This window comes from Cryptotermes secundus, unplaced genomic scaffold (genome assembly GCF_002891405.2).
Source record: "Cryptotermes secundus unplaced genomic scaffold, Csec_1.0 scaffold3621, whole genome shotgun sequence".
Lineage (NCBI taxonomy): Eukaryota > Metazoa > Arthropoda > Insecta > Blattodea > Kalotermitidae > Cryptotermes > Cryptotermes secundus.
The window spans coordinates 39,343-55,976 of NW_019741342.1; the positions used below are offsets into that span (position 1 = coordinate 39,343).

The 16,634-nt window shown below is 37.0% G+C and overlaps 1 protein-coding gene across 5 annotated transcripts in view; it reads right to left on the reverse strand.

The window, feature by feature from the left end:
- Positions 1-16,634, reverse strand: part of LOC111872751 (anoctamin-4) — a 61,637-nt gene that overhangs the window by 25,350 nt on the left and 19,653 nt on the right. For 3 of the 5 annotated variants that reach the window (XM_033754823.1, XM_033754826.1, XM_033754825.1), the window contains 5 exons: positions 16,036-16,077; positions 8,589-8,728; positions 7,064-7,163; positions 4,072-4,179; positions 3,163-3,368 (listed from right to left, as the gene is read on the reverse strand). In XM_033754823.1, the coding sequence (XP_033610714.1) occupies positions 3,163-3,368; positions 4,072-4,179; positions 7,064-7,163; positions 8,589-8,728; positions 16,036-16,077 (596 nt within the window). Of the gene's footprint in view, positions 1-3,162; positions 3,369-4,071; positions 4,180-7,063; positions 7,164-8,588; positions 8,729-15,837; positions 15,865-16,035; positions 16,078-16,634 lie in introns of all 5 variants that reach the window. The other 2 variants (XM_033754824.1, XM_023866920.2) reach the window with 2 other exon arrangements.

Sequence of the window (16,634 nt, forward strand, 5' to 3'; positions counted from 1 at the left end):
GTTATGTGATCTGCCTGTCACATCCTCCTTGACCTGATAATCCTAATTATACTTGGAAAGAAGTACAAGTTATGGAGTTCATCATTGTGAAGTTTTCTCCAACACCCCCTCCTTTCAACCCTCTTCACTCAAAGTATTCTCAGCACCCTGTTATCAAACAACATTTGTCTATTCCAGATATCCAAGGCCAGATTTTGTGCTCACACAGAACTACAGGCAACATTATAGTTTTTTATACAGTAGAACTTGGTTATAACGTCATCAAAGGGACCTAAAAATTGTGTCGTTATAAACGAATGTCGTTGTAACCGAAATGGGCACTTCCACAGTAGCCTTAGTTAGTTAGTTAGTTAGTCACGTAAAAAATCTACCAAAAACCGAGTTAAAATGTTGCATTTTTTAGTGAAATACGTAGTTAAGTACAGACTAACGTAACATTAACGTGGAATTGCCCAAATGTGTAATATCAAAGACATATTACAGCGCTTTTCACTGACAATACACACAATATTTCACGAATCACTTTAACTTTCTCTTCAATGCTTAAAACTTTCCTTTTCATTGCCATGTTTTCGCTACTGCACTTCTCTGGGTTTAGGCAGGAACACTATAGGGTAAGTAGACAATGTGAGGTCCTGTTAGACGAGATTCTAGGAAAGGAATGCAGTTAACAACCTGCCGCGTCCTCTTGCACTATTCACGCAGTCCCACCCCACACCCTTGTTTTCGCATAAAACCCACGCTCCTCTTGCAGCCCGCGGTCGTATTCTTCCAGGACAGTCACGTCAGCAAATAGAGAAAGTGAGGGTGGGCAGACACATCGAACTTTCCCACGATATGAGAGAAATTCAGGAATGAAAATGACGTTACATACGAGGTTGATGCATTTGTGCATGTCGTACTAAGCAAGGTATAAAAACAGTTGCTTTATGAGGAATTAGTTCGTACCATTGAATATTTGACGCAATAGACAAGGTGTCGCAGAAACCGATGTTGCTATAACCAAGTTTTACTGTATTTTAATCTTTATGTTCTTTATGGCAGATGAGAAGGCAAACTGTTTTGAGCTTAATGGCAGCAAGCATTACCCAGATTTAATCTGCTCTTAAGTTTGTCATGTATCAAATTTTGATTTGCCACTATTCCCAAATATTTGAACTTTGCCACGTTTTCAAAGGAACTGTTAGCTGTCTTTTGTGTCACGATTTTGTCCTTCATTCTGGTGATGAGAGGTCAGCTTACTTGTATACATAGTTTTCTCTGTGTTTACTTCCTTACTAGGGTCAATTAAAGTTCCTGTGTTTTACTTTGTGGTATTTGTATTATCTTCCAGTAGATTGACATCATCAGCATAGACCAGTAGCTGATACGAGGGGGGGACCCAAAAATAACCGGAAACGACCTGTTGCGCGCGTATGCTTTGTAGTTACGAGTTGTGCTGCTAGGTGGTGTTAGCTGGGGGTCTCCCGCAACTGTTAGTGAGCTGGCGTCAGTCTGAGTTAAGTGGTTTGTCTGTGGTGCTCTGTTGTGTGCGTTCCTGTTTCAACCCTTTGGCGATTAGTGAGATGGCCGACCAGAAGGAACAAAGAGTGTGCGTGAAATTGATGAAGATCGTCGAAAGACCATTGACCAACGAACATCTCATGGAGTATGGTCCAGCGAATGTTAACCGAAGGTTTGCACATGAGATGGGTGTCTGCAAAATTTGTTCCTCGCTTGCTCGGAGATGACCAAAGAGAAAACCGCGTGAATGTTTGCCGCGACTTGAAGAGTGAAGTGCAGTTTTCCCTAACAGAAAGCAAAATTTCATGCACACTCTTTGTTCCTTCTGGTCGGCCATCTCACTAATCGCCAAAGGGTTGAAACAGGAACGCACACAACAGAGCACCACAGACAAACCACTTAACTCAGACTGACGCCAGCTCACTAACAGTCGCGGGAGACCCCCAGCTAACACCACCTAGCAGCACAACTCATAACTACAAAGCATGCGCGCACAACAGGTCGTTTCCGGTTATTTTTGGGTCCCCCTTCATATGTAACATTTAATTTCAGCTCCACCTGGATTTCATGGACCCTCCTAATGGCATATTCCAAAGCAAAGTTGAAAAGCAGTGGCAATAAAGCATCTCCTTGTTTTAGACCATTTCAGATAGGAAAATTATCAGATAAATTTTTACCTATAAGGACTTTACTATATATTTCATTTAAACACATTTTAATCAGTCTAACTAGTTTCCTGGGTACCCCAATCTCTATGAGAATATTGTACCATACTTTCTTCCTGACTGAATCATAAGCTTTCTTGAAGTCTATGAATAGCTAATGTACTGTCTCATTGTACTTCCATTTTTTCTCCAGTATCTTACAAATGCCAAAAATGTGATCAGTAGTTGATTTGTTACATCGAAACCCATGCTAATGATTCCAAATAATTTAATCAATATAGGGACTTAACTTTGAGAGAATGATAGCAGTGATAGCCCACAGTCATTACTACAGCCATATTTATTGTCCTTTTTGTAGGAGTAAATTGGTACAATAATAGACTCCTTCTACTGTAGAGGCAATTCTTCCTTATTCCAAATAGAGTTAATGTGTTAGTGGATCTCAGAACTGAATGTTTTACCTCCTGCTTAAATCAGTTTTGCCAGAATTTGATCAGTACCTGGGGATTTGTGCCTTTTAAACTACAATTTCAGCCTCAAAGTGGCTATTGTCATGTATGTAGTAATGCATATTCATCTGCCCAACATCATTAACCCTATGTACATTCAAAAGTTGAGAGAAGTAATTCTTCCATCTCTTCAAAATTGTGTGGGAATCTGCAAGCAGAACACCATTCTCAAAGAGTGAAGCCATTCATTATTTACTTTTCTGTATTTTCCTGTTAGTTCATCTCTTATAGACCCATGTATTCTTCACATCATTTTGTCCTTGATCATAGTCTGTGTTACTTTCTTAGAACGAGGTAACAAGTTCCATGCCTATGTAAAGGAGTGTGTAAATTCTGTACACTTTATGTATTTTAATTTTTTTGAGTCAATTTTGTCAGTAATTCCAGTTTAAAAGCTTCTTTGTTTTCATGCATCGTATCTTATCTGGGCTTACTTCACAATGTAAAATTGTATTTTCCTGTTGGGAGTCACTTGTGTTCTGTACCTTGGTATATTGTCACTGGAATTCATGGAGAGGAGACCATAGAAGAAGCAGAGTAGACCAACAACAGATGCTGGGATGAGCATTTTTGTATAGAAGCCAAGCCAAGCAAAATAGAGGCCTATCTTCTCACCAAAATACTTTTTGATGAGCCACAGTGGTTGTTTCTTGTACCACCTGCTGGGACAAGCCCATTCGCTGTACAGTAACTGCAAGGAAATTATTGTGGATATTATTCCGTTGACACAAAGATTAAAACCCTGTAAAAAACAGTTGGCTGTTGATTCCCAGTGGAAGCACTAGAATTTTTGTCTTTTCTGCCACATCCAGAATGGCTTTAGCCAACACAGCCTCATATGCAGATGGTATTATGGGCTCTTTATCTGGGAAAAAGATTGGCAGAACATGAAATTGATTACTCGCCTCCAAGTTGTGCTAATGTTGTGAATACATTATATTTACCTCTCCATTCCTTCAAGACATCGTACTTGTGCATATGAATAATAAGTTTTATCAAGATTTACTCTCTGGGTATGTGCATGCATGCAAGCATGTAGGGATGGTTGTGAGTGTTGTGAGGATAGGGGGAATGAATTCTATGTCAGCATTCCACATTTGAGTCTACAGTACTACCACTGATCAGACTGTTCAGTAATTGAGTACATCCTGAATATTGGTCACACTGACTACCTAACTCCATGGAGTAGAGTCCTTGAGAATTCACCTGAAGGTTATCATCATGTTCACAAGAGTCCACCACTGGTCTCTATTCTGAACCAGATGACTCACNTAGGTTTCAGACGTATTACTGATAAGCTACGTCTTCTTTATTTCAGACACTGATATACTAAAACTGGCAGATACAGATTTGTAAAAATTAGTATTTGCAACTTTGATTTTCCAGTCAATTACCCGTCTGTCCAAGTTTATGCCATTCCGTGAGTCTTTCCTGTAGCTTCCTTCATGCAGGGGGAAAGCAGCAAGGTATGTACCATTGTTGAGTAGTCGTCTAATACCAACCTGGAAGCAATTACTCAGCTGTGTATGAGACAACCAATTACAGAGCCCTATATGAACATACCTCAGTAGAAGTCATTTAATACCAACAATGATACTGGTTTTATCAGTCTTGATGGTTCTGCATGGTGTAATTACACCCCTTTATGAGAGTGCATTTACATCTAGATATAAGTAAAAGTGATAAGTAAAGTATGCATGTATTATCTTTCATCATTTTGTGAATCTGTATCAAGATAATATAGTGATTATTTTCCCACTCATGAAAAAATATATAAAACAATGCAAAGACATTGTATATACATTCTTATATATGATTCACCATGAATGGGTTGCCTTGAAAACAAAGTAGATTGTTGCTTGGTAGACCATTGTTAGCTACCAAATATTAAATATTGAAATCCATTGAACCAGTAAAGCTGGCATCAACAAAACTGACATTTTGCATTTGGCAACTAGGAGGCATAATGTTACTTTCCACCTATGAAATTTTATTTAGGGATATTGTCTCTATGTATTACTGAAATTTAATCCAGATCATTAGAACCCTTCAAGAAAATGACAACTTTGTTTTTTTGTTTCTCCCCTACCCCTTCTCCCTCTCTCTCTCTTTTGTGGGTGTGAGCTCCTCTGAAGGGTCCCTATTTTTGGAGCTAGAATGTTAACATTTGCCAGTGACCAACCTATAATGTATAAACTCTTTAATACCCAGTATGAATAAAATCCACCAAATTGTTCAGATGCTGGTAAGACACATATCCATGTGTACAGGCAGACAAACAGACTTAAAAAGCACCAATTTTTCTTATTCAGAAGGTTCAAATTGTGTAAGTCCGTTAGAGTTTCAAGATCAGTTTTCTTTTCAGGATCACAATACCTTCTTGTATTTACTATGTATAGGAGGAAGTTAAAATCCATCATGCTTTCTGTATCCATGGTGACATGAAAGAAATGCAAGAGTCTTGCTACTGGAAAAAAAAATCTGTGAAATATATACAAATTGGGAATCTTGTTGTTAAAATAATAATTTTTGCCAATTTGAAGATAAGCATTGGATCATATTCAGGTTGTTTTAACAGTGGGAATGTGGCAGACTCAGTCTCAGTGCAGTGGTAAGAAACTCATTCATTGAAAAAGTTGAACATTTTTCAGAGTGTCTAGAGTATTCTGTTTTTTCTGTTGTTGCTCTGTTTAAGTTTTCAGAAAGCACAACAAAATAAATCACCTTTGTCCCCTTGCAGATCTTCATAAATTAATATTTTATGGTGATTTTATTACATTATTTATTCATCATTTATAAGTTTTGCAGCAAAATTGTGGAATATTAAAGTTAAAAAAATATTCCATCAGCATTTTTTTAAAACTTTAACATTCTACACTTGTGCTGCAAAAACCAGTGAATCTCAGGTCACATAAAACCTACAAGCGAAAATTCGTTACTAAAATGCAGATAAAAAGGGAAAAGTTGTTCTTGTGCTTAACTAATTAATTAGTACACCATGAAGATGTGTGGGAGTTGATGTATATGAGTGCATGGATCTGTACATCCATTCCCCCATTATATATTCATGGTGTAGTGCTTAATTAGTTAAGCACATGGATAAATTTGCTTTTTTCTTTTTATCCTCATTTTAATAATGAATTGTCACTTGTAGGTTTTGTGTGGCATCAGAATCACTGGTTGATGGAACCCAAATGTTCACTTAGATCTCTACAGAATCAATTCAATCATGATACATCATTCTATTTTCTTTCTCAGGAAACCTATTTCTGATATACATAAGGTAAAGCAGCTCTTTTGTAACATCATTTCTGTGTCTGTGAACCAATTCCTGCCACCAATAAAACATAGTTGTATGCAGGTTCCAGACAGGAGAGCGACACTAGCATCTCTTAATATAAGCCCCCAGAAGTTGGTGTAATAACAAATATTTGAAATGTGTGTGGTTTTCATTGAGGTTGTACTTAAATGAAATGCAAAACAACATGCTGCTATGCAGAATTTATATTTTGCATTTGTATTGTGGCATAACTAATGAATATTGCAAAATTGTTTGTGGAGATAGAACATAAACAGGTTTCTATTCTCTTATAAGTTATAAATTTCCAAAAAGAAATTTCACAATATAACTGAAATTTAACATACTTTGAAATTGTACTAACAGCAGATTTCCACAGAAACAGATCATTGAATATTATGATCATTAATTAATAGTTCATGTTATCATAATCATATATATGGAATCATTTTATGGGAAATATGCATCATAAGGTCTTTTCAGAACTTGCTTATGTTGTGTCCAGCAGGTGAAACTTGTAATGCCCCACATATTGAGTCTCATGTCCTAATGAAATTGTGTGGGTTATGTTAAATTGTCTGCCAGTTGTGAGGTACATAGGCAATTCTCTTTATAAAGGGTTGTCAGCTCCACACTAAGCTACCAGTCTGGTGTATCACCTCACATCATCTGTTGATTATGTAACAGACTTGCATAATCCCAGACTTTTTACATAATGTTGCATGTGTTACATGAAGGTATATAGACAATTGTGAGGTTTCTTAGGTGAATTCCTTATAACCTATTCTGGTCTTCTGGGTTATGACACTGTGTTTTGATCTGGTAGATCAGTACCAATATTTCAGAAGAATGTACAACATCCCTCTTCAGAATGTAAGATGATAGTACCAACCTGGCAAACTACAACATAGTGTCATAACTCAGGGGACCACGGCGTTAATCTTTACTGTCATTATGCCTTCATATCTTTTATTCTAGGAACCTAGATTTTTCAGTGAAAAGTTGACAGCCACGTAATGAACTTCGTATTTGTAAAGACACCAACTCTTAACTATAAGAGACTTATTTAACATATTTTCACATCTTACCTTCTCACTGTCATCATACTTTGCTCTCATCATAATCTGCCACACCACCTGACTCCTTTGAGCAGCTGTGAAGAATGTTTCACGATCTTTGATGATGAATCTACATAACATAAAACAGAATTTCGGGTATATACCAACACTGTCTGTTATTTTAATTTTATATTTAGTATGAAAATTAGTATTTTTAACCCCTTGAGTCTTCTTTCAAACAGCATTCCATGGTGTGAAAATCATGTTTAACCCATATCCTGTCAGTTGATTGACTTTTGGACTACACAGAGACTAGCTCTATCAGTTGGGCCCAACAGAGTAGGGGTTTCTACCTGAGGATGTATACAGAGTCCAGTCTCTGAAATGTCATTAAAAAAATAGAATGCTGGTTAATGTGCAAAAAGTCGAGCAATGCAGTACTATACCATTGTCACAGAATTATTCTGTTTCTTGCAGAAGAACTGATAAACTTTAGACTAAAAAGCCATGACCTCTTCTGGCTGAGGATTGAATTATGCTTTTCTTTTGCATGTAATTTATACAGAACTTCTAATTTTTAACACTTTTTGCCTCATATCTTGCGGAAAAATGCAAATGTTATTCTTTTTAAAGAAACAGAATGACAACTTTGTGTAGCTTTTAGCATTCAGCAAGAGGATTAAATAACTGTGACTTCATAATGGTCAGTGATTTGGAGTCATGGAGCAATTGGTTGGCCTTCATTTTGTCCACAAATTGAACTTTTTATGAAGGTACAGTGGCTTAATTGCTAGGTGCTTAGGTGCCTTTTAAATATACTCTCCCTTTTAGCGCATAACAGTTGCCAAACAGTTGAAACAAAAATTTATGCAGTAATCTCTTGCTGAATATTTCTGGAAAATTCCATGTAATTTTTTTTAAAGTGGGATTTATGAACTCTACACTGTGAACAAAATTGATATAGTGAACTTTTTTTAGACATTTTCACATGTCATAATCACCACATACTTCCTGTGTATTTTCTTCCCTCATGATATATTTTTCTTTTATTTTGAATGTACTATTCAATATGGAAACTTCTTATACTTTCATCACTTGAACTTGAGCCTGCATTATTTTTTCATGTTTTTAAATGGCTTTTTTGAAATAGCTTCAGCAAACAATAGTTTTGTAAATAGTGTGGTGTTCTTTCAGAGAAAAGGTGTGAGGTATACTAGTTAACAGATAGTATGGTGGCAGACATGTACTCCACAACATATTTGAAAGTGTTTGCAAGATTCAAGGTTCTCACAGTAGTAATTATGAAGACTGTTTTCTGGGATGTGACACTGTGTAATCTCATAGATTGCTAGTGTTTCATAAGAATGTGTTGCCTCCAACTCCAGGGCAGAAGATTACTCGTCCTTTACAACTTTGATAATTTACAAACTACACAGTGTCACATCTCTGAATCATCAATGTTTGATTAGGTTCTTTGTAAGTAACAGTAGTGACAGGGTGACTGGAATGTGAACCATACTGGCTAAGAGGATTATCTGTTGTTAACACTACTTACTGCTCTTCTTTGTCCTGCCTGTATGTTGCTGTGTAGAATGAAGGTTCCTTGGGTATCCGAGTGTGGTCATATTCAAAGATCTTCATGAATTTGTGGGGCAGCAAGCTGCCCTTTTTTTGTTGCCTGTCATCCCCCACCTCCTACAGAATGTGAACACAGCCATTATCTGAATGTTGCTGCCAAGAGTCTTTTTTCTTTGCAGTTATCACATAATACAGTGAGATTTCCAAATTCATAATTATCAGCCTCCTCTGTACAATTATCCATGACTTTACTGAAAGTTAGTTAAACTTATCAGAACCAGAAGTAGCTGTAGGAAATATAAATGAAATGTAATTTAGTTGATGCCATAGTTTGCTTTGAGATGGGTAGCTTTGAATAAATTGATCTTTTCATTTCATAATTAGAAAAAAAAATGAATTGGAAGTGATGCAGAATGAATCTGAGAAGTAGATCAAATTCTTATATTATATTATTATATATTATATTATATCATATTCTTATATTAATTACTGTGTGGGGACATCCCACATAGCACGCTGTGTCCACCAGTCTTTTACACAACACTCACTCCTTAAAGAATATCGCATTGCTGGACGTTTCATTCATATTTATACAAGCACGCACTGCAAATTTACGCTCCTCATTTTCGCTAGCCAATCAGCGCCTGCAAATTGTTGCTCCTGAAATGCAAGTTTTGCTCCGCCTACCGAGCTGGGTATAAAAAGGAGCAGCTCCAACCCTGCAGCATCAGTCATCAGTCTACAGTCAGTTCCACAGCAGTCTGCCAGCAGTCTACAAACAGCACGCTTCATCGCCAGCGCTCGGTCTTTGGAGGCATCGGCACTTCGCTGCGCCAGGCACGACTGCCTCGGCTGTCTGGCGGTCACACCCGACTCACTGGGCAACTGGCGTAGCTACCGCCTCTCCACTCCTGCAACCGCGCTCAGCAAGCAAACCTTTTCCAGCAACCAAGCAACCTCCACAGTCAACTGACTCAGCCGCCTCAACACACCGCAACCAACATCCCTTCCTACTGGCGCACGCCACGCTACTTCACCAGCCAAGCATCTAAGCAACCAACGGTCCTTTTCAGGACCTACAAACTGTTCCAAAGAAGTGGGTTGTCATAGGAGTAATGAACAACTAAAACCCCACAACTGAATACATTTGTTTCTTTGTGTTACATGCATATCAGTATACTGCATAGGAATTAATGTCAAATGAGGTCAATAGACAAATATTTAACAGATGAAAATTGCAAGACTTGGAATCTGTAATACACAGTTGTAAAATTATAATATACAAATAATAATTCAAACCATTGCTGACATACACAGTGGAAACATGGTTAAGGAAATTCCACAGTTGAATTGCATTAAAGGAAAGACAAGGGGAGGTAGAGTTAGAAACTGAAATTGAAGATCATTTTAAATTAATGAATAGACTGAAATTATTTGGTTATGTTCTGGTAATAGAACAGTACAGATTATCTAAGTGGTGAGAGACCTGAGAAAAACTGTGAAGATGAAGAAAACACTTAACAGATCAAGTTACAGAAATGCTGTGAACAGAAATTTCGTGTAATGTAAAGAAGAATGATGCCACTGTTCTTGACCAAATAATGAAGGGAAATATTGAGTATTGTGAAATAATCAAGTTTCATTTTGCTACAGTCATTCACATCCCTCCTCCCCCCCAGTAAAAGAATGTCATACCAAAATAATACATACATTGTAGTGAACTTAAAGAATATACTAACTATGTCTCTGTCTCTTCTCTTTATGCAACACTACATATGTCAGCCTAACTGGCCGTCATAGAACGAACGAACTCCGTGGCCTGTAGTCCGCAAATGAACTATACCGACCGATCAACTGCTGATTGTCGGCGAAGTTAGTGCCAACTTTTACCATCATCAGGAGTATAAAATGGTGGATTAAACGAACCTACTGCTCTATTGTCACACTGTTCTGCTTTTCATTCTGATGTAAAATGTTTCTAAAATATTTTATTTTAGGTTATTTTTAAATTATCATGCTGTTGTTACTTTATTTGTATGCATGTGTCTGGTGGAAGGTTTGACAGTGTGTTCGTTATATCCTTTTGTGCTGTATGTGCTGTTTTGGATGTGTCTGTGTAATTGGCCAACTATACAGAAACGCAGCATAAAAGGATATAACCAACATATCAACAAAACATAGGCATGTGCATACAAATAAAGTAACAATGGTGTGATCATCTAAAAATAATCTCAAATAAAATATTTTAGAAGAATCTTATGTCAAAATGAAAAGCAGAACAGCAGGTTCGTTTAATCCACCATCTTATACACCTTATGATGGCCAGTTAGGCCAAAACATATAGTGCTGTGTAATGAGAAGAAATGAAGACTTTGAGGTGTGAATATCACCGTATCAACAAAGTTACACAAAGATGGCAAGGTGTGGGAACATAAAGTCAGAATACACAGTGCAGCAGGATGCTGCAGTATTATTAAACAATATAAATAATAGAGGAACTCTCTTTTCATTTTTTGCACCTTTTCTGTGATTATTGCCAGTTTCGTGCTAGAAAAATATGGACAGAAATGTGAAACTGTGTTAAAATCATTAGTTTGGTCATCCTAGCTGTGTATTTAAGACGTATTAATTAGGATATTAGGAAGGTCAGTGCAATGTTCACTTACTTGCTGGTATGGTTATCTGTCATGTCATGCCTTGAATATGTGCACACACTTAACTTCACATTTTTTGTACATGTTTAATTTAGTGTGATCTGTAAAAGCAATACAGGGTGCAACTCACAGTGAGTATAAATATGGTGTTAGTTTCCTGACAGCATGCAAGTCCACAATCTAAACTGGTGCATTATGTATGTTGGTCCAAAAATCACTGTAGAATTACCCTGATAAGTAACATCTGAAAGCACATTAAACTAGCGAGGTCACAGAGTAGACCCAAGATTCGGGAAAATACTTGCTTTACTCTGTACAGCAGTTGTCTATTTTCTATTGATTTTTAAGGTTTAAATACGCCCATGCTATAGCTAAGGCAGTTAGTCACCGGCTTCCCACCATGAAAGCCCTGGTTTGATCCCAGACCAGATCATGTGGGATTTGTGATGGACAGGTGGCACTGGGGTAGGTTTCTATGAGTATTTTGGTTCACCCTGCCAATTCTCATTCCACCAACTGCTCCACACTCATCATCATTATCATCATATTTAAAAGCTAGTAAAATTTTTATAAGCGTTCCACTAAGCTATCTATGTAATAAAGTATTATTTGAAGGTGTATATCCAGATAGGCTGAAATATGCTGAGATTATACCAGTATTCGAAAAGGGTGAAAAATGTGATTTATCCAATTATAGACCTATTTCTATCCTTACCTCTTTTAGTAAAATTTTTGAGAAAGTAATGTATAGCAGATTGATACGCCATCTAAATGAGTATAAAGTACTAAGTAAACATCAGTTTGGTTTTAGAGCTAATTTGGGGACTGAAAATGCGATATTTCAAGTAATTTCTGAAATATTGAATGCTCTCAACCAAAAAACTTTAATCAGTGGGATTTTTTGTGATCTCAAAAAAGCATTTGATTGTGTCAGTCATAAGGTATTATTGGATAAATTAATGTACTATGGAATAAAGGATAAACATCTTAATTTATATAAGTCTTATTTACATAATAGATATCAGAGAACACAAATTAGAAATAGATATGGAAATGTTTTAACACAATCTAAATGGGTTAGTGTAAGAAATGGGGTTCCGCAGGGCTCAGTTTTGGGACCACTGTTGTTTATAATTTATATTAATGACCTACCTAAGATCTTGGAGTTAAACAGTATACCTATTTTATTTGCTGATGATACAAGTGTCTTGGTATCACATCCCAATTCTGGGCAGCTAAAGAATTTACTAGATGAGGTTTATTTTATACTTAGTGATTGGTTTTCAAAAAATTTATTGTCTTTAAACACTGTAAAAACATGTTGTATAAATTTTACTGCTAACAACAAGGCGTCTATTGGAAGGGATGTAGGTAACATACTAACACAAATCACGAGCTCTTACGATCTTAAATTCCTTGGTATAACTATTACTAGAACTATGAATTGGGAAAGACATATTGATGAGCTGTTAACTAGGCTGAGTTCAGCTTGTTATATGATAAGGAACATGAAACCCATAATGACTATTACTACCCTGAAAATTATTTATAACTCTTATTTCCATTCTGTCATGTCCTATGGCTTGATATTCTGGGGTAATTCAGCTTCTGCTGAAAAGGTTTTTAGGATGCAAAAAAGAGCTATACGATTAATGGTTGGTTGTGGATATAAACAATCGTGTAGAAATAGATTCAGGGAATTAAATATACTCCCTTTAAGAGCTCAATATGTATACTTACTGATGATGTTCATTGTTAAAAATAGAGACAAGTTTGCTCTAAACAATGACTATCATGATTTATTAACTAGACGGAGAATGGATCTACATATGAACCAGCTGAATCTGGCTGTATATGGTAAGGGCGTGTCCCACATGGCGGTGAAGGTCTTTAATGCACTCCCTTATAATCTTAAAGAAATTGCTTCCATACCTAATCAGTTTAAAGTCAAACTGAAGGACTTCTTGAGTAATAATTCCTTCTACACACTTGATGAATTTTTTAATAGATTATTTTATTTTGCTAAAGTAATTATTAACTGTTCACTTATTATTACAATTAACATAACTATATATAAAGGGTCTTGGCAGAAATATGATTGCTTACTATATACTAATTGTTATTTTGAAATGTAATTATATTAATTTATGTATTCTTGAATTTATTTCTATAACTTGTTTTCTCTGTTTTTTATTGTATCTATGTTAAGATTCAAACTTGACTATTTCCACATCTCATGGAACTTGTTTCTGTATAGATCTATGGAAATGAAATAAATGAATGAATGTGCCCATAAAAAAATAAAATTTAAATTATGATCCCCAAGTTTTTTATGTTGTTCATGAACTGAACACAAAATTGAGAAATATTTTGAAGAACAACATAAATGAGATACAAATATCGTATGCCTCTTCATTCTTCGTTCACTTTATATTCACAGGATCAGATGGTCTAGGTTTAAGATGGTAGGCTCCTGTACCAAGTATATTTTGGGATACAGACCAACCAGATCTAATGTGAATATTTCCATATACACTACACATCTGCATCTCGGACAAATACAGAATCTTTGATGGGAGTACTAGGCTCCTATCACAGTTCAGGTCATATGTTTACCGTTTAATGGGCAGTGGTAATCATATATCCTGCCTGATTTATTATAGTATTACAAATCTTGGCATTTCATCCATAGAGAGTTAGTTTCAGCTGGTTCTCAGAGTGAACAGCAATAATTTTCCTGAACATCATTAGCTGAATTAACTTCATATTAATTAAGTGTTTCTGCTAGTCAGAACAAAATGTTATGTTTTATATAGGCAAATTTTACCATTTAGAGGATTAAGCTATAGATCTACACCCTTAGTTTCATTATCATCTTATACTGAGAGTAAAACTGAATCATCGTGTGTGTGTGTGTGTGTGTGTGAGAGAGAGACAGACTGAGAAATTGATTCACTTTTTACAGGTTGGCATAGGTCAAAAGATTATAACCTGAATGTTAGTTAATTCATATGAGGGTTGGAACTTTAATAGTGGCAACACTGCTGTAGAGATGCCATGCAACAGAACAAAATAATGTCGCTTATACCACACGTTAGTTACATACCTACCTTTCCTCAGAGCAAATGGACTCTCCCTTCTCACATCACATGCATGCGCAGTGACGAGAAGAACAGAGCCTTGTGTTAGCTGGCGTGTTACTACGGTGTTTTTGAAACAGGAACAAAATAAAACTAAACTAAACTAAAATACAACATTAGGAACAATGGAGTTGGATAAAGATTGAATGTGCCAGAGGCCGTACCACACGACGGTGTCATCAAGGTCTTCAAGAGGCTTGCGGGGAATGTGCATTGCCTTACAGAACAGTGGCAAGGTGGGTAAAAACCTTCAATGAGGGATGCCAAAATGTGGCACACATGTGTTGGCCAAGTCGTCCTAGTGTCGGAGAAGAAGTGTATGCTCTTTCTGCGTTACTGGAGAGTGATCGACGTCATACGATTCATGAGCTGGCCTGAGAGATAGGATTAGCACATACAGCTGTGCTTCACATTCTGAATGAACGACTGGGCATGAGAAAAACTGCATCACGATGGGTTCCGCATGATTTGACGGAAATGCAGAAATGGCTACAATATGATGCTGCTCGTAACTACTTGGGTGCTATGAGCGCGAAGGAGAGGCTTTCTTACACCATACGAGTATCATTATGCTGGATGAGACATGAGTCAAATCATACGAACCATAATGAAATGTCAATCGAACAAATGGCATCATTACAGGTCACCACAAAAATCAAAAGTTCATCAGAACCCCAGAAATGTGAAAGTTATGGTGATTCTCATGTATGACTGTGATGGTGTTATCCAAATGCATACCGTTCCCCGACAGCAGACCGTCAATGCACAGTATTACTGTTCATTTTTGGAACACTACCTGCGACCATCTTTGAGAAAGAAGCGGCAACACTTTCTGCAGAACCCACCCATCATTTTGCAGGACAATGTTTGGCCGCATGCAGCGCAAGCTGTGGCTGCTTTGTTCGATCAGTGGGGCTGGGAAGTGTTGTACCATTCACCATACTCCCCAGACTTAAGCCCTTGTGACTTCGACTTGATTCCTAAGGTGAAGGAACCACTTTGTGGAATTCGCTTCAGAACGTTCCTGAGATTCTTCAGGCAGTAGACCGCTCCATTCGAACTATCAACACAACAGGCGCTGCTAAACGTATCCTACGACTTCCACATCGCTGGCAATGGGTTGTACACAATGCTGGTGACTACATTGAAGGACAGTAACACTTCGAAACATGCATCTATTTTGTATCAGTTGTAAATAGTTGACACTATTAAAGTTCCAACCCTCGTATTTATTCTGATTCAGCAACTACTAAACTTTGCAAATGTGCTAGATTTATGTGCATTAAGGATTAAAGAAACTGAATTATTTGCAATTTATTAAGGAAGACACGGGGAAAATGCATCCTTTATTTGTGATTGTGAGGGTTTTCAACCCTTAGAATGAAGAACATGCAAAGCAGGGATCTTGCACACACACTTTTGTTACACTTACCCAGGCTTTACCTAGGCTTATGAATCTCTTGTTTTAGCATGGCAGTAGTAGTGGAAAGAAAAACAAATAAAAGAGAAACAATCATTATGGGCACTCACACGCATATGTACAAAGCTGAAAATGTTGAAAAATTTTGTCAGAGAGCAAGCATCACCCGGTGAACCAGTAAATTCTGAAAGAATGGAGACAATACACCACCTTGAATATTGCTCTTGGTCCGTCACTCGTCCTGACAAAACACTGGCCATGGAAATAATGTACAAAGAAGTTAGATCCTGCAAAGGAACTCTTGAACACACAAATAATGCTACATGACTTGTTTTTCCAAGACAGCTTTTATTGTACTCGTATATTACATGGTAAGGCATTTTAAACTTTTACTTCCTATGGATATATGCAGCATGTATGTGACTCTACATTTCTTATACTACAGAACTGACAACATTAGAAAGAATTATTCTCCTGCATGAGGTGATAATCATCTTCTGCAGTTACGAGTTAACTTTTTTGTACTCAACCTCATGACTCATTAGCATGAAGCTATGCTGTGCTTAGTCATTGTGTAAGCACTGGAAGGTGACGTGCCAAACAGAGCAGAACTTTGTTCTGATCTCATAGCATAAAACAATTTATATAATTTGGGACACCACATTCAGCTTCAGAATACCTCCATCCTCACTACCAAGATCCTTTATATGGATCACATCATTAGGGAGGCCATTGAGATTGAACTCCATCCTGACAATATGAACAGAGAGGTGGGGTTTTGTCTCAGCAAGTCATGGAAGCCTCTCATC